This window comes from Eumetopias jubatus, unplaced genomic scaffold, assembly GCF_037043125.1.
Source record: "Eumetopias jubatus isolate StellerSeaLion01/CBP00866 unplaced genomic scaffold, mEumJub1_p1.0 scaffold_2, whole genome shotgun sequence".
Lineage (NCBI taxonomy): Eukaryota > Metazoa > Chordata > Mammalia > Carnivora > Otariidae > Eumetopias > Eumetopias jubatus.
The window spans coordinates 153,076,510-153,094,935 of NW_028274808.1; the positions used below are offsets into that span (position 1 = coordinate 153,076,510).

General features: G+C 35.0%; 1 protein-coding gene across 20 annotated transcripts in view; it reads right to left on the bottom strand.

Annotated features, from left to right (window-relative positions):
• Positions 1 to 18,426, bottom strand: part of ADGRL3 (adhesion G protein-coupled receptor L3) — a 492,209-nt gene that overhangs the window by 78,508 nt on the left and 395,275 nt on the right. For 19 of the 20 annotated variants that reach the window (XM_088020841.1, XM_088020848.1, XM_088020839.1 and 16 more), the window contains 2 exons: positions 6,250 to 6,459; positions 3,012 to 3,232 (listed from right to left, as the gene is read on the bottom strand). In XM_088020841.1, the coding sequence (XP_087876967.1) occupies positions 3,012 to 3,232; positions 6,250 to 6,459 (431 nt within the window). The remainder of the gene's footprint in view (positions 1 to 3,011; positions 3,233 to 6,249; positions 6,460 to 18,426) is intronic. The other variant, XM_088020854.1, reaches the window with a different exon arrangement.

Consider the following 18,426-nt stretch of genomic DNA (forward strand, 5'->3'; position numbering starts at 1 on the left):
AAATACAAATGCCTGAATAATGTTTCTTGTTCCACACCTGCTTCTTCAATGGGCAAAATAGACCCTGGATTGGACGCGTTCCCAATCGGTAGAAGTTAAACATTTTTCCCATGTATTCTGGAAGGTTTCTCTGCGGACGATTTATTTAAAATGTACAAATCAGACACCAAACACTCTGTGCTTGTGATAGAATTTTAAAGCAATTTTCCTTATTCTTTTCTCTCCCTCTTTCATCTACCCTCCCGTTTCTCTATATCGGCTTTGCTGCTCTTTGTGTTGGGAAATATCATAATTGTGGAACTGAACTATTACGAAGGCTTATTTTAAAACGGTGCCTGGGAAGTAAATTAGCCTCTATTCCCACACAGTAATAATGTCAGTAAATGAGAGCTTCAGTTTTGGTGCAGGAAATTAAAGCAATGATGGCCAAAGCTTGAACAGTCACAAGAGACTTCTTATTATTGATTCTAAGAAAAGATAGATCCCTACTATCCAGAAAATGACATTGCTCTCAAAATAAATGATTAAAACGCAAAGCAAGTGAGTTTGAGTCAGTTTAGGAACAGGAAAATTTGCAAATATCTAAAAAGATAAAAACAACAACACGAGAGCAAAACGGAATTTCTTAAGAACAATATTTGAATAGTAGAAGGTCACAAATCACTATATCACTCAATTTGATATCTTAGAGGGGATATGCATTAATTAAAATGTAAAATCCTATGACCTAAGGGGAATGACTGCTAGTGGGTTTCTTTTTAAGGTGATGAAAAGGTTTTAAAATGAGGTAGTGGTGATGGGTGCATAACACTGTGAATGTACTAAGAACTACTGAAGTATACACTCTAAAAGAGTGAATGTTATGGTATGTGAATTATATCAGTAAAGGTATTATTTTGAAAAAGAAGTCTGATCTACCTAATTTCCCCTCACCTCAGAGGTCCTTAGATGCAAGCATTTTAATGTTTTTATCTAATCCTCATTTGTTCCAAAGTTGTCAGTGGGATCCACAAGATGAACTCAGATTTGACCACAATTCATAAAGGTTGGATTAAAAAATAATTACTATTAGTTACGTTTAGACAAATGGCCTTTTATAGCCTCCCCTGTACTAAAGAAAAATTCAACACAAGTGAGATGGTCTTCTTTCAACCATGTTGTTGGTGCCTCTGAACCAACACATATTCTACTTTCTGCTCCCAATAATGGTTCTGCTTGTCTTCCCTCCTTATGAATTCTCTCTTCTGGGAAGTGAGCTGCTTTATTGCCAGCATATTCAGGCTGCTGATTGCTGGTGGAAAGTCATGAAATTTGGCTTATTAACTTTTGTACAAATCGATGTTATCTAACCTCATCTGAGCTTTCACTACTGCTTGGAAATCTTTTTATTAATGTCTAACTGGCTCCTTAACACATTTTCCATAGTGCTCATTTCAAGACTTTTCAAATCTCCTGTCCTCTCAACGTGACCTCACCTATTCACACAGCAAAAGTCAGCTTCTTCTACTTGATGGAAAAGTGGTTCCACTTCGAAATTCATCTTACCTCTTCTTTCCTTCACACTCATCTCAGAAGAGAGGGGTCATTTTACTTTTCCAAAACCATTCCTAGTTTAGTGGAAATAAATCTGATTTATTTTATCACACATCTGCCACTATCTAGCTCTATAACCATGGGCAAGGCAATTAATTTATCTGGTCCTTGATTTTTTCATCTGTAAAATTGATGTCTTGGGCTAGGTGAATTGCAAAGCCACTTCCTGTATTAAATCAAGGTTTCCTTAATCTTATGTGTAATCTTAAGCCTTTCTATCCCTCTAGGACTTTTCACTTTCATTCAGCCTCTCTATATATTGCATACAAATGAGGCATAAGATATTTTCCCTCTATTAATCTCCTCCTATCAAACTGATTCTTCCCACCCCTAGACATTTTTTGGACTTCATTTTTAAAACTTCTTCTTCATTACTGTAACCACAAGTTAATCTTTTCACTATTTCTCAATCAAACTTTTTCAGGGTATAGGTAATACTTTAAGACTCTACTTTCTTGCTATTGACTTAATTCTTCGAACCTTCCAATTTGGCTTCTGCTTCCAGCACTGTCAAAATAATTCTTGCAAAGGACAAATAATTTTTTCTCAGTGCTTATCCTACTTGAATTATCTTTGATATAGAACACCGCAGATAGTGTTCTGAAACGCCACCTTGAAATGGCCTTCTCATTCTCTTTTAAGGCTCTCATTCTCTTTTAAGGCTCTTGTCTGTCCTTATTTTTATTTCCCCACCTCAAACTATGTCCTAAATGTGGGCATTCATCGGAACTCCATCTTGGTCTTCTTTCTAATCTTTCTCTATTGAAACTTTCATTCATTCTCAGGATGCCAACTGTTATATTGATGTGGATTACAAAAATATTTTTCACTGAATTCGTTTCCACTATGCTGGACATCGCTTCATGTATGTCTCACCAATCTAAGTGTATACTGAAAATAACATTCATCACTACAACCCAATACTCACCTAGGAAAAAAAAGGGGGGGATAACAAGCTGCCCCTGCTCATATTGTTTTTCTTTCTGTTAATGGTATAAATTTCTTTTCAGTGACTAGAACTGACAGGTAAGGAAGAAGAGAAGCCATTAATATCAGGGACTGTGCTGTCCTCTGAATACACACTTTCTGACATAGCTAGTTCTTCATTTGACAAATGTCTCAATGCCCTGAAAGATATTAAAGTGCTCATCTTCTTATAATTACTCAAGGCTCTGATGTAGCTGTAGGAAAATTAAGCTGTTTTAAACAGCATCCTACTGAATCTTAGGATTTTTCTTCTCTTTCTATATCATAACAAAAGTATAACCATGAATTGAATTATCCCCAGTTGCTTCTCCAGTTCAATCATTTCTTGCTGGGAGGTAGTATAAAGACCTTAGCTTCCAAGAAAATCCAAAGCATTTATTTCAACTGGATTTCAAAAGAGGGGAAAAAGAGGAAAGGAATGATAAACTCACACTTTATCTGTTCCGTAACTCCTATAGTCTACCGCGGCTGACACAGCCACGATGAGTGCGGGCATCCCGTAGCCCACTAGGTAGAAGTATTTCCTCCGGGAATGCTCACTCTCGAACACCTCCACCAGCATGATGTAGAGCTGCACTCCCTCCAGGAACATCCAGGTGAAGGCGGCCAGGAAGAAGAAATGTAAGAGGGCAGCGAAAACGGCACAGGCAATCTAGGGAAGGGAACAGAGGACTCCAGTAACAACCGAACAAAAGATCCTCAACCACCATAACATCAAAATAAACATTTATCAAGACTGCGGTAACACAAGAGGTCTGCAAAAGAACACTTTAGACAAGATTCTTACAATTCAGATATTAAAACCTAATTAAATATAACCTATCTTTCAAAACCACATTTAACATTTTATTAATAATAGCTTACAGATGACAGCATAGGATGATAATAAGGAAACATTATTAATAGTTTTTTATTAATTTTTTCTTATTACTGAGATTAGCCTGAAGTTTTAAAAACAGTATCTCATGCATTATTTTTCTTGGCCATAATCATGTGTGTTCTATCATTAAGTTCTTCAATTGTAAATGAAAAAGAAACATTAAAACCAAGGAGAATAAAAGCTCTTAAAGTTAAAAAAAATGTAATAATTACAGTATTTTGTGATGGGATCATTACTTCATTATTATTATTTGCTGGTTTACTTCTTCCCTGCCTGATTTCAGAAAGGATTTAAGATGGCATTGGGAAGTTCATGCTGCAAAGTATAAAGGTAGGTCTGGTTAAAATAAAATAAAATAAAACAAAATAAAATGTTCCAGAGTGCTTTCTTTCTCTCATTTTTCTGTTGTTGTAAGAAATGTTGGGCTAGACAAGCTTCGTCAAAAAAGACAGCCTGTCCTTATTTTGGCATATTCTCTAAGGCACTACAAGTTTCATCTGACCATATATTAATTTTTTTTATGTCAGTTCTGAAATTCTCACTCCTTGGGGGAAGTGGGGGTCTTTATTTTTTATTTAAGAAATCCTAGGGGAGCACGGGTGGAGCAGTCAGTTAGGCTTCTGACTCTTGGTTTCAGCTCAGGTCGTGGTCTCAGGGATTGTAGGATCAAGCCTGGTGGGGCTCCATGCTCAGCATGGAGTCTGCTTGGGATCTCTCCCTCTCCCTCTGCCTCTACCCCCCCCACCACGTGCATGCTCTCTCTCTCTCAACTAAATAAGTAAATCTTAAAAAAAAAGAAATCCTAACCAAAATCTTTATCTCCTACTAGAAAAGGGCAACAAATTTATAGACATTATCAGATTATAATGGATTCAATGATGAGTGTGATCCTTGAGAAAGAGGCAAAGGGCAGGTCAGTTTTCTTGAGTGGGAGAGATGACAATGAAGGGAGATGAGGATGTCCAGTGTCAGCAGGCTAGAGAGAAAGCAGAGCCTAATCGCCACCTAAGAGTCAGGAAGAGGACACCTACCCAGGAACAAGAAGAAAGACATGTTGAGCTAAGATGTATTCTACTCCAACTTTTCATATCAATCTTTGTTCTCTATGCTACTTGTCAGAAGTTAGTTTTGTGCAGTATGCAATGTGTGGCGAAATTTATCATACCATATGTATATCAGGAAACAAAAGTAAGAATATGGTTTCTAAATGAAAAGAAATCACACAGCTTTTGAATTGCAGGTTAACGAGAGAATGAAATGATTTCTTCTTAGAAAATAACACAGTTTTCCATTTCTTGCTTTTTAGAATTAGAACTTCAACTATTAATTTTTGTTATCAGAAGGCTTTACTTTTTTGGGAAAAGAAATGTGCTCTTTGATTGCTTATTCATATGTACGCATTTATGGGAAAAGCCATCACATTTGTATATGATAACCAATTAAAAGTATAATCACCATAATTGTACCCTTTACAGCCATTAATCATGAATGTGTATTCACAAACATGAATCCGACTGCATTTTTATTGTAAAGTACTCCATACTTATGGACACATACCAGAGGACAGCATTAAGTGAATGAATTATTTATTATGCCTACATGTCTTCTAAAAAATGGAAGTTTTCTTTTCAATTATAGTTTTAGTCATGAGACCGAACATGGACTATGAATCTTAAGTCAATAGAATGGGCCTCACAAAAAGTATAAGTAGGCGTAGAGTCTGTTGAGTAATTAGATACTGTTACTCATATTTTCTGTTTGGTTTTACCAAGCAGTTGGTTAGTGTTGCCTCTTTCCCCGCCTTTCTTCCCTTACTTCCTTCTGTTCCTCCTCTTCTTTATTTTCTGGTATGACTAAACATAGTTTGTAGTAAAGTACAAAGCTGACATTAAAGATGTAAACAGAACTTGTGCAAATATAATGTGTCAAACAAAATTTGGGAAGGGCTTATAAATTCTAAAAATGACCTATCGTTTGAACTATTTTCCAAATATGTCAATTTGAAAAACTCACTTTAGACATTTTAAATATGATATAAACTATTTTTGTTTTTTTTTTTTTTAAGTATATGATAGGGGCAGCTGGCTGGCTAAGTAGGAAAAGCATGCAACTCTTGATCTTGGGGTCATGGGTTTGAGCCCCACTGGGTATAGAGATTACTAAAAAAATAAATAGACTTAAAAAAAAAAAGCCTGTGATAAGCTTTGAAAAATAACAGTTATATATATATTAGGAAAGACACCTTTCCATTCCCCAAATGATTTTACTTAGTTTCCTCAATATTCTGTTCTGATAAAAACAAAGCAAAACATGGGGTGCCTGGGTGGCTCAGTCAGTTAAGCGTCTGCCTTTGGCTCAGGTCATGATCCCAGGGTCCTGGGATCGAGCCCTGCATCGGGCTCTCTGCTCCACGGGAAGCCTGCTTCTCCCTCTCCCACTGCCCCTGCTTGTGTTCCCTCTCTTGCTGCTCTCTCTCTCTCTCTCAAATAAATAAAATCTTAAAAACAAAACAAACACACGCACACACACACAAACTAATGAGGAGACACAGTTCTTGAGAAAGTCAAGGTTATGAACAGAATTTCTCAAGAAATATACAGTCATACATCCCTAACATTCACTGCTTCTTTACAATAATGGGGTTAAAAAAAGGGAAAACGGAACAAGATCTGAAAATTAATAATTATCTTAGACAACTGGAAGAGAGGGTACTTTCAAACAAGAATATTTCAAGTACTGGAAAGCTGGAAATGGAGATATTTTTCCTATTATTGGTGTAAGTTGCTTACTGGTTGGTCAGTTCGGTTGATCCCGATCAGGAAGAGCAGTTCAGCTACAAAAAGGCTGATGCAGAGGTTCTTATGGATGGTATTACGGTCACTCTGGAGCCCGCGGAAAAAGCAAAATGTGAAGATGCAAATCAGGAGACAAACAAGTGACAGCAAAATTCCAACCCACGTGATCACATCCAGAAGAAGGTCATGGACTGCATCACTGTGCTGGAAATACAATAGAAAAGCCGTAAGTTGCAATTATGCATAACAAATTATGAAGTCTTATGAGGACCTGGATTCATGGAGCGTGATTTTCATAATGTACTACATATCCTATGCACACATAAACAAGATAACTTAATTATTTGGGTTTTCTAGGTCATAGGTAAAGCATTTAATATTCTCCCTGAGGTGTAAATCAGTTTGATATTCAGGGATGACAATAGTGTTTGCACTTTTTTTGGTTATATATATTTTCAGGATACAAAGAGTTGAAGCAAATCAACTAATTCTGACCTACGATTTTAGGAAAAAGCTTTATTTTTTCAACTCATATCACTTTTATAGGCTATTTTTTTTGACAACTCCCACCAGGGAATACTCTAAAAAATTAAGTTATACACTTAGGGAAGTGGTGTCTCAACTAAAATGCTTTTTAAATCACCAAGGTACTTTTAATAAAAAAATACAATTCTTCTGTCATTTAAGTTCTTTATCAGAATTTCCAAGGTTGAGTTCATAAAAGTATGCATTTTTATGGGAATCAGTTAATTCTGATGAACAGCCACATATGCATACCATTTGTTTAGTGGAAGATCTAAAAGAATGAGGATATTCACTGGCTTTATATTCATACTGAATGGCTTAAGGAGATCAGGAAGTTTGATCCTTGAAGGGTTTTGCATGAATAGAGCCTGTTATACACAGACGGAAAATAAGCATTCAGTATTATATCCCCGATAGCAGCATAAAACACATAGGGCTAATAAACAGAAAAAGCTCATAAAAGCTTCTGTACTAAAACTGCATTTTTGGGGGGCTCTGTTAAAATAGTCCTGTGAGTTCCATTCCTTTCACGTACCTTGTTCTGTGTACTATCTCATTTCTGTCCTTGTTCTAAGATTCCAAACTCCATTCTTTCCCCCTGGTAGTTTGCCTCCACCCAAAACCACTTCTGTGAAGCATTAGAATTTATAGTGGCCCAACATATCGGTATACCAAGATGCTGGAGCAGAGTTGAGAAACTCTATGACTATCAATGCTTCTTTTCTTTGTAGGTTTCTTGAAAAGCCCTGAAGACCTACTTTCCATAAGTAGGGGAACAAATAAATAATGGTTGATTTATAGAAATGATATTCTGAAGAGCAATTGAAAATCAGTGTTCTAAATTTATAGTCACAAACATGGATACTTCTCAAAAACCTACTATTAGATTTTTTAAAAGTGTAAGTGGCAAAAGACCTGTACAGTATAATGCCATTTATACAAAATGAAAAAAAAAAACACAAAACAATGACATTGATTTTTATGGATATATATTTAAGTAGTAAAAGTGTAACATAAGCATGGGGAATTTTTTAGTTGAAAACAAAGCAATGTGTTTCTAACTGACATCTTTTTCAGCTGTGTAGATCATACACACTGATTTTTATTTTAGGATGGAAATTACTACATTTAGTTGTCTTCCACACTGTTAGCTCACTTCAAAAATACATAAATATCCAGGTTTTCTAGTGTTGTTTGTTTTTATTCAAACTTCATGCTTTTCTGCTTTATATAAAACTCATGCAAAGATTATTCTGAATATGGAAATTCTTACAAGCCAGTCACTATGCTGTAACCTAAATCATAGCTCTTCTCAAAGCAACAGATAAGTCTTCACAGTTATTTGATAAAGAACTCTGCTAGAACACTGTCAATGAAACAGTTCTGAAATATTCCTGCATAACTCTAGATATATTTCTCAGAAGGAGCTCAAATCATGAAAGAAAACTACATGAAATTTTGCTATAACTGCTTTGTTCTCCAGGGGACATTACTAAAGTAGTGTTGGGTCTCAGATAGCTTAAATTACTTTTACTGTTTGAGAGTGGAAAGTGGTTAGTGCTACCTGGTTCCCTGAACAGAGGGCTATTTGCTCTCTTCTTTGACTCAAAGGAAAGATGCTGTGATTGAGTATCAAGCACCAATGTTCAGCACAGCAGTCTTCTATAATGGGAAAAATGGCAGGTATAACACATTCTCAAATGTATCCTAAAGACCTAAAACACTAACAAAAAAAAAAAAAAAGGAAAGAAAGAAAAGAAGAAACCAAAAAATTCCTGCCTTTGTCTGGGTAGTTGCATTATTAGAAATGCATTTACTTTACTCAGTGCCTTCATAAGTCCTTCAAAAACCCCATGCAGAGTTATTAAGAGAAGAACACCAGATGTCAAAACATCAGTACAAAAAGTACATTACACTCAAAGACAGAACAAAAATGTCTACTGATTAATTCGCCTTTCAGGTATTACTGTCTAGCTCAGAAAACATCAACACCAACTACCTTGTATATACTATACTGTGATAGCAGCACCCTTCAAACACAACTCACCACTTGAATTTTATAAATAAGATGAAAGGAATAGAACAATGGATATTAAATGCCAAAAAGAGCTGTGAGAATAGCCCTCTTTATAACAGTGTGCCATAATAGAAATTCCAGGAGGCCAAGCCATGAAAAACAACAACAACAACAACAAAAACCCTTCAAGAGGATGACCAGTTGAATGAAACTCTTAGGTATGGTTGTAACATAACAGACCACACGTATTCTTATTTTCAAAGTTCCACGTTTGTGAGCACTATATTACTTAATCACCTACAATATGTACTATATACCATTATGTACCTTGTTATTTTTATATCTTATTAATGTTATATCCCAGCACCTAGTACTGGGCTTGACACACAAAGATGCTTAAGAAATATTTGTTTTTAAATGATGGCAATAATCCCCTCTGCTTAGACCAAATGCCTTAGAGCTGAATTCTCTATGTCAGTATAGCTCTGCATTCATTTAATCTCCACTGGATGTTTAAAAAGGTATCAAATATTATATGTCCAAAACTGAGCCCCTCATCACATCCTTTCTCTCCCTCTACCATCCAGAAAAACTTCTCTTCCCTCTGTTTTTCCATTTCAATAAACAACAACTTCATTCTGTGAGGTATTCTTGCCAAAAACTTAGGAGTCATATTGATTCTTCTCTTTCACTAAGAAACCCTGAGGAAATCTTGTAGGTCCTGTCTCCTAAATCTGGCAGTTGCTCATCACCTCAACTACACCAAATTGGCTGGAGCCACCCATTTTTTAATAGCCTCCTAACTGATCTTCCCACTTTGACCCTTGTCCCCCTTCCCTCTATATTCAACAGGGCAGAGAAATTCTTTTTAAATATATAATTCAGGTAATATGACTCATTGATGAAAGGCATCCAATGTTTTCCATTTCAATGAAAGCAAAAACCACTCTTCCCCTTGTTTCATAAATTCCACATATCAGTGAGATCATATGATAATTGCCTTTCTCTGATTGACTTAGGATCATAGGGGAAGAGAGGAAAAAATGAAACAAGTTGAAACCAGAGAGAGAGAGACAAACCATAAGAGACTCTTAATCTTAGGAAACAAACTGAGGGTTGATGGAGGGGAGGGGGGAAGGGGGATGGGGTAACTGGGTGATGGACACTGGGGAGGGTATGTGTTGTAATGAGCACTGGGTATTATATAAGACTGATGGATCACAGACCTGTACCCCTGAAACAAATAATACATTCTATGTTAATTTAAAAAAAAAAGTAAAAACCAAAGTCTTTCAAGGGTCTACAAGGCACTATAACATCTGCATATCTGTGACATCATTTCCTAGTCTCCCCTTCATTCAGTTCATTCCACCTAGTTGGACTGCTCCATTCTTTGAATATGCTGAAGACATTCCAGTCTCAGAGGCTTTGCCTTTGATGTTCCTTTGGCCTGGAATGCCCTTTCAAAAGATAGCTGCATGGCTTACTTGCTACTCTCCTTCAGTCCCTCATTCAAATGTCACCTTCTCACAGAGCATTTTTCTGAGTCACCATATTTAAAATTGCGAACACATTTTCCCTATTTTTTTTCTCTATTACTTTCCCTGCATTATTTTTCTCATCAGCACTTAATCTAAACTATATATTTTGTTAATATTGCTTGTTGATTGTCTGTATCCCCCACTAGAAGGTACATTCCAAGAGAATAAGTTATTTTATCTCTTCTGATCACCAATGTATCTGCAGGTCCTACAAAATTGTCTACCATAGAATGGATGCACAATTAATATGTTGACTAAATAAATGAATCTCTCTTAAATTATCCCCACCTTCTAGAATGGATTTCAATCATAACCTAAAAGTTGTATCATGCTGCCCGTTATACAATCTTTGGGACTCTTAAATCTCGGGTTCTTAAATCACCTACTCTAAAATCTTAAGTAAAAGATAAAATTAGAGTTGGAGAATGAGAAGGTTGTTACACGATAATATCTTAAGATATGTCAAAATGTCAAACTGTTAAACAATTATGACAATGGAGACCAAACTATGCATGGAAGAAGACTTTAGGAGTAAATTGTAGAGTCTAAAGGCATGGATTTAACCTTGTCAGTCCAATTTCACAATTGTTACCTTGAACAAACTACTTAACCTTTTGAGTATCAAAAGCCTCATACACGTAGAGATAAAATAAATCTTCAGATTCCTGTGATAAGTAATTAAGATAATACATATGAAAGCAAAAAAAGAAAGATAATATATATGAAAGTGAGAAAGTCAATTTTTTTTGATTGTTTGTTTTGAGAAATGTGGGATCTTTTATGTAATTCTTACACAAGGTCATTGTTTCTTATTTCCTTTTTTAATCTGAAAACAGGGGCACCTGGGTGGCTCAATAGTTAAGTGTCTGCCTTTGGCTCAGGTCATGATCTCAGGACCCTGGGATGGAGCCCCATTTTGGGCTCCTTGCTCAGTGGAGAGTCTGCTTCTGCCTCTCCTCTGCCACTCCCCATTGTGCTCTCTCTCAAATAAATAAATAAAATCTTTAAAAAAATCTGAAAACAGTCTGGATTATTTCCTTGTTTGGCAGCTACTTTCATATAAATAATCAAAAGTTTATAAAAATGATAAGGGATGGATCAGAAAAATAATAACCGGAACAAAAATAAATGTTAATATTATGTTAACTAAGGACACAAAACATTATTCCAACTAACTGATGAATTACCTAAGTCCACTTGATAACATTGCCAATTTAGTTTATGTTACTAATATTTGTGTTACTGATGAATTAAGGTCACAAAATTCCTACATCGTCCAAAGGAAGCAGATTTTAACTTTAGAATTTGAATTCTACATTCATTACTGTACAAATGTGTTTATGACTTTTGAATAATAAAAGATAAAGGGGCTCAATTTCACCTTTATATTCTTCCTTCAGTTATAACAGAAAGACAGAGTAGCAACAGAAGATATATACCTTATATTTTCCCCCCCGAAGGTGTACCATTCATAAACTAGTATGATTTGTTGGAAAGAATGGCTTGCAAACTCATAAAAAATTTTTTTTAAATACAAAAAATCAAAAACTTCAAGGAGATTAACTTCTAAATAGAAGATGGTGAGGTGTGAGAGAAAATCTTCAAGCAGAATGATGGAGTGATTCTCAGAACGATATTCTGGAAAGAAGATACTTTTGGGAAATGAAATGATTCTATCCTCTCTACAAAGAAATTTTTATTAAAAACAATACTTATTTTTCAGGCTTTCTATGAAGTTTCTATTCATATTTGAAATGCCAAATACTTTGTAAAACCTATGGACAGCTTGCTGAGTAACTCAAATACCACAAAAGGGTGAGTGTCATTTGGGAAATAAAAATGTCTTAAACAATGATGTTTTGTGAAAGCTACTCTGTCAATGTAAAACACTCAAATATACAAATAGGTACATTTAATGAAACTAAATCCAAATTTACAGAAAAGGGAAATGTGACTTTTGTCTTATGATTTATAGTAATTCAATCTGAGTACACTAAGACCTTTTGCGGAAATCCTGATGTTTCCAACTTTATTGTTCAAAAGGCAAGTCAACAAACAAGATGGAGAAACAGATTTTGAAATGGTTTTCACTTTAACTGCATAAGTGTTTGCAGATGGGGCACAAACTATATGAATTAATTTTGAAACCCTCTAGATGGTTTTTCTTTTTTCAAACTTTTAGAAAGTTGCATTTTCCAGACACTACTTGAAAATCACCCTCTAGTAATTATTAAATGTGGGCCAGTAATTATCAATAACCTGTTTTACTTTCTGCATAATAATGTGTATACTTAAATGTACAGCCAGATATGTTAAAGCATAATAACATGATTTTTAAATTGCCTCTTAAACATATCTCATTCTGAAACATTTGTAACATAGCTAAAATAAGTTTTCTTTCCTTTTTGCAAACATATGAGCACTTGCCTTGCTACTAATGGATCACATAAGTCAGTAGGGTTACAAAAGACTATTTTCTGATAAATGTTGTATAAATTCTGTAAATCAGTTCCCAGCATTGCTCTAACTCTTGGGAACCAGGTCATCAGACACAAAGTTCACTCTGCAAATGTTTGAGAAAATAAAGGGCTCAATGGACTCAGGAAATTAGGAATTTGTTACAGAACAGGATGAAGGTCAAAGTTGAGTAACCCAGCGAGAAAAGCAATATAACTGCATTTCTTAGAATTTTTACAGTAAATTAACCAAAAACTCAGCAAAACATTTTCAAGTTTGTATTACATTAAAAAAAAATCTAAACATTTGCAGGCTTTAATTGCTAAAAGAGAAACACTAGCAAGTAAGAGGTCCCAAAAACATCCAAAACCAACATCCTTTGGATTCAATAGAACTTATTCAGCAAATCTCCTTGGGTTCAAAATCAGCATAGCACACTCTAAGTTATTGAAAAATTTCTTGCTTTGAATTAAAAAAACAAAATATGAGGTGCCTGGGTGGCTCAGTCAGTTAAGTGTCTGACTCTTGGTTTTGGCTCAGGTCATGATCTCAGGGCTGTAAGATCAAACCCTCCCCTTCCTCCTCGGGCTCTGTGCTGGGTGTGGAGCCTGATTAAGATTCTCCCTCTCTCTCCCTCTGCCCCTCCCCACTTTCTCTCCCATTCTAAAAATATAAAATAAAATAATAATAGTAAGTAAATAAAATCTCACCATAGTTGGTGAGCCAAACTTACAACTATCATAAAGAAGGAAACAGAAAAAGAAATAGTAGAAAATGTAGGAACTAAGAAGCTTAGTGGAGTTGAGAATTAAACACAGTAATAGGTTAAAAAGGGTAGATTAAAGGTGATAAACCAAAAACTGTTTAGTGATCAGTTAGAACTTTTTAAGGAATGAAATGATCGAGCAGTAAATAAGATTTTAGGAGTATCTGGGGTGAGGGTAGGAAAAGAAGCTAGGCAGACAAAGTTCCATCCTTAGTATTTCTGAGTTATGTAATGTGATGATAATAATAGCTAAAATATAACTTAAAAATTTAAGGGCGCCTGGGTGGCTCAGTCGTTAAGCGTCTGCCTTCAGCTCAGGTCATGATCCCAGGGTCCTGGGATCGAGTCCCACATCGGGCTCCCTGCTCTGCGGGGAGCCTGCTTCTCCCTCTCCCACTCCCCCTGCTTGTGTTCCTGCTCTCGCTATCTCTCTGTCAAATAAATACATAAAATCTTTAACAAAAATTTAATATTCTGTTGGAAGTGCTTATTTATTAGGATATCTAATCATACAAAACATTACGATGTGATATTATTATCTCTAGTTTATAGATGAAGAAACTGAAGCACATTGAGTAAGAAATTTATCCCAGATGATTCAACTAGTATGCAGTAGGGCTAGGATTGGTGGGAGTGTAACTAACTGTTTAGGTTTACTCAGGACTATCCTAGTTTTAGTACTATGTTTTTGAACCCTTGGAAAGTCCTCCCCAAGACATAAATGGATCCCCGCCATCAGAGATGCTTCAGAAATTTGGAAGAAAAGTACAAATCTGAATGACAGCCTAAAAATCAGAGGTTAGAAGCTATACTATCTGTAGTGTTGAATGGATGTAGCATTGATTAGCTACTTTCTTTAGTAACTCCTATTGTTTTTCACCCCAACTCTTGATGTTGGCATCCATGATTTGTACTTCCCAGTATTGGATCATCCATTGCTGCATCCCTCTGAGTGATAGAGCTTTAGTGCTTGGGATCATGTCTTCCTCTATGACTTTGGGTTAATTTTTGTGCCTTGTATCAGGATAGCACTACTTCAATTTTTAACATTGTAAATATTGTGACCATGTTTCTAACAATTCATTGATGAAACTGAGAATGACCCTAATATAATAGTATGACAATACTAAAAAGGGCTAAACAACTATGTTATTTTAAAGACACATGGAAGAATTCATGAAATCAGATTAGAGAGATAACCAAGACAGAACATTCTGAACAATATGCAGAAATGAATTTGGGACCACACATACACATGAAAGAGAAGGTTGTATGAATGCGCATATGGAGGCTGAATCTCACAAGTTTGGGAAGAGACACGCAAGTTTTTGTAAAATCAAAAGGTTTTTTTTAAAAAAATCCCCCCCCCCAAAAAAAAGACACCAATGCTCAGTTGAAACTAACAGTCATTGAATGCACTGGAGTATGCCATAAGAATAAACATTCATTGTTGTTTTGTTCCCTTGATTTTTCTATGTACCTAAGGAAAATTACTTTTCTTGATTTGGAGATTGCAAATAAATGTGCTGTGGATAAACAAAGGGGAAAATTTTGATAGCCATGGGTTTTGGCCCTTCATAGTGTAGAGCTCATTCCATCAGATTTTATTAATAATCATACTTTCTATAGGATATCAAATGATGTATTGAATCTTGGCAACAAAAAATGTTTCCCCTACCTCTTAGGTATTTTGATTTGAAACATGGAGTTGAAATCATTTTCTTGATTTCTATAAAAATTTTAATGAAACTTCAGAAGACACAAACAAAAGATTGTTGACACCTTGTTTAGGCATAAAATAGACTTTACTCATCTATGTGCATATTCAATAGACAGTGCAAATGTAAATTTTGGAAAATTCCATTTAGCCTATAAACCTTTTAGAAAAGAAAATAAACAGTTCTTACCTATTAAATGTCCTATATACCTTGTACACAAGGCAGCTAAAAGGAGATGTGGTTTGCTTACCTGTGATAATGAAGCTTTATAATGAAACTTTTTGGTCACTTTTCAGTTTCCTCAAAATGTGCAGTTTTTTGGTTTTTTTTGTTTTTAACTTTCTAAAGGTAAGGAGACAATCTCCTGAGACATGTCTTACAAGATGGATATCATTGCTCCTGGTCATAGAGAAGATGTTAAAATCCTGGTCTTCTATAAAATCCTCTTTTCAAAGTGTGGGATAAAAAGACTGTCTTTCCCTAATTTTGAAATATATGACAGATGAGAATGAAGAAAAAGTTTACAGTAAGAGAAATTTTTATGATGTTTCTACAGAACTGATGAACTCTGAAAAAGCTATAAGGAACCTAGAAAAGGTAAACTGATCTCATCTGAGTTGCACGGAGTTCTGTGTAGATTAGGACAAAATCTCATACAGAGAAAAACATGACTTATTTTGGGGGGATTTAAGACTATTTTCAAAGAAAATGTCACTACCAAAGGCAATCAGGTTAAACAGGACTTTCTCATTCCTTTACTAAAACTGTAACTTATTTGGAATCCAATCTTGAAATCATAAAGTGAAATTACGTCAGTGCTTTAAAACCATTATCCTTGATAGTGTTCTACTTTATGTTAACAACCAGAGTGCTTGGAAGTGTTTAAAAATGATGAATATTTTGGACATGGACAACATATATGATGAATTCACAGATGCAAAAGAACTGACTAATAAAAAGCTAGTCTCCCAAATAAGTCTCTAGATACAAAGTGGAGGGGCATATTTGGAGAGATGGGAACTAATTCCTACAAGTCTAAAAACCTATTAGGTAATGATATTAAGTAAAATCCTTTGTATTCTATACTCAACATTTTTTTTAAGGTTTTATTTTTAAGTAATCTCTACACCCAATGTGGGGCTTGAACTCAACAACCGCAAATCAAGAGTTGCATGCTCTACCAATTCAGCCAGCCAGGGACCCCTATCCTCAACATTTTTGTTGAGAAGATATTTAGTTTGATGCCATCACATTGGATTGACACTAGGAATCTATGTAATATGGGCTTGGTAAAAGCAGAACTATAGGTCAAAGAGAATTTTACTTTTGACTATATTCACTTTTAATTCTCTTAAAAAAAGACAGAAAAAGACAAACAGAAAGAAACAGTTCACAGCTATTTCTTTTAAATATAAGTCCTATCTGTTTAATTATTGTACTTTTTAAGTCTCACATTTATATATCTGAAAAATATGCAATGACATAGCCACCAAATTTAAATATCCAATAAAAGATCTGTAGTATCAGAGGACAGAAAGACACATTTAGAAAATGTTTCTATAGTTTCTCACACTATTAGCCCTACTATTAATTAGTATTAAAGACTACTAATTGTCACAGTTAAGCAGTAATAACACATGTGTATAATTACTTATTAAATATTAAGTATATTTTTGATCTGGTAGTGCTGTTTCTCATTGAGCTCTCTAAAAAGCTGATCACCCTAACTTGTGGTCAAATACTCTCTGCTCTTCACAACTTCACCAACAGTGGAGAGAACCACAGATTCTTTCCTGTATCTCCTTTTATGGCCCAATTATACTAAGCTCCTTAGAAATGGATGGAATCCAGGCTTGCCTCGGTAAAAATTTCTTAAAAATATCCTTTGACTGCAATGATTAAATCCAGCAGTTCTTTAAGACAAAGTTTGCTGGTGATTATTCAGGAAATTTCCTAAATCTCATACAAAATGGGTAACTTCTCCTAAGATTGTTACTATTAACACACACACACACACACACACACACACACACACACACAATTTTTGAAAGTACTTCTTAAAGGGGTTAGATGATGTGGCACGGTGTAGCGAAGCTGAAGTATAGTGAAAGGAAATAATGGAACTGCCAGACTTGAATTACCCAGATATGTTTATTGTTACATATGTATCATTCTTCTCATAGAGTAATTTCCTTTGTCATGTAAGCAAAGATAAATTCACCACAATAAGAAAGAACATTTTTAAAATAGAAACAAATCAACTTAGGCTTAAAAGAGAAAGTAATTTTGCATAACTAGATTATGAAAACCATACAAATAGAAACTGCATCTAGCCCAAAGTATCTAACAAAATCTTGGTAGATTCATTCTAAGAACTTTCACTGGATGCCTACTCTGCTTCAGGTACTAAATAAAACAGAATGTAAATATAAACCCTCAGACACACACACACACATACACACACACACACACACACAATACATCTCACTTTTATTTCTTTATTCCAATTTCAATTGATTTTCTTAACTAAAGCAACTTCAGGAAAAAGAAAAAGGGGATGGTTCCTGGGCCTCCTTTTTGCCATTTTCATGAATAAATTTATTGCATTTTAAACAGAGTAGGGGTCTTCCAGATAATAACCCTAGGGGCAATTACCTCATATGTCTAGAGACAATAACTTGAGTTAACATTACATTTTATAAAATTAACATCTTAAAAGTTCTATGAATTGGTTATTTAAATTTGCAAGCAACCAACCATAGAAAACCTTTAAATGGTGATGCTTACACTGTAAGGACACACATAGTAGATTGGCAGTCCTTTGAATTGTAGAGACAGGAAAAATGGTTTAGTTCAGCCATATTTTTGTTCAAATGCTTTTAAAATCTTATTTATACAAGTAGACCTTGTTGCCTAACCTTAGGAAGCTGTATAAATAACTATTTTGAAAATCTACCCTAATTCCTTAAGAGTCCAGTAGTTCTCTAGCTTTATCACTTTATTTATTAGACACAGGAATGAAACAGGCTAGGAAAAAAGAAAATCACTGAATAGTCTCCAAGTTAAAAAAAAAAGTAAAATTTTGTGATCTGGAACAAATAGATAGTTAGTAAACATATCAACTAGTTCTTACTAAGAACAGTATAA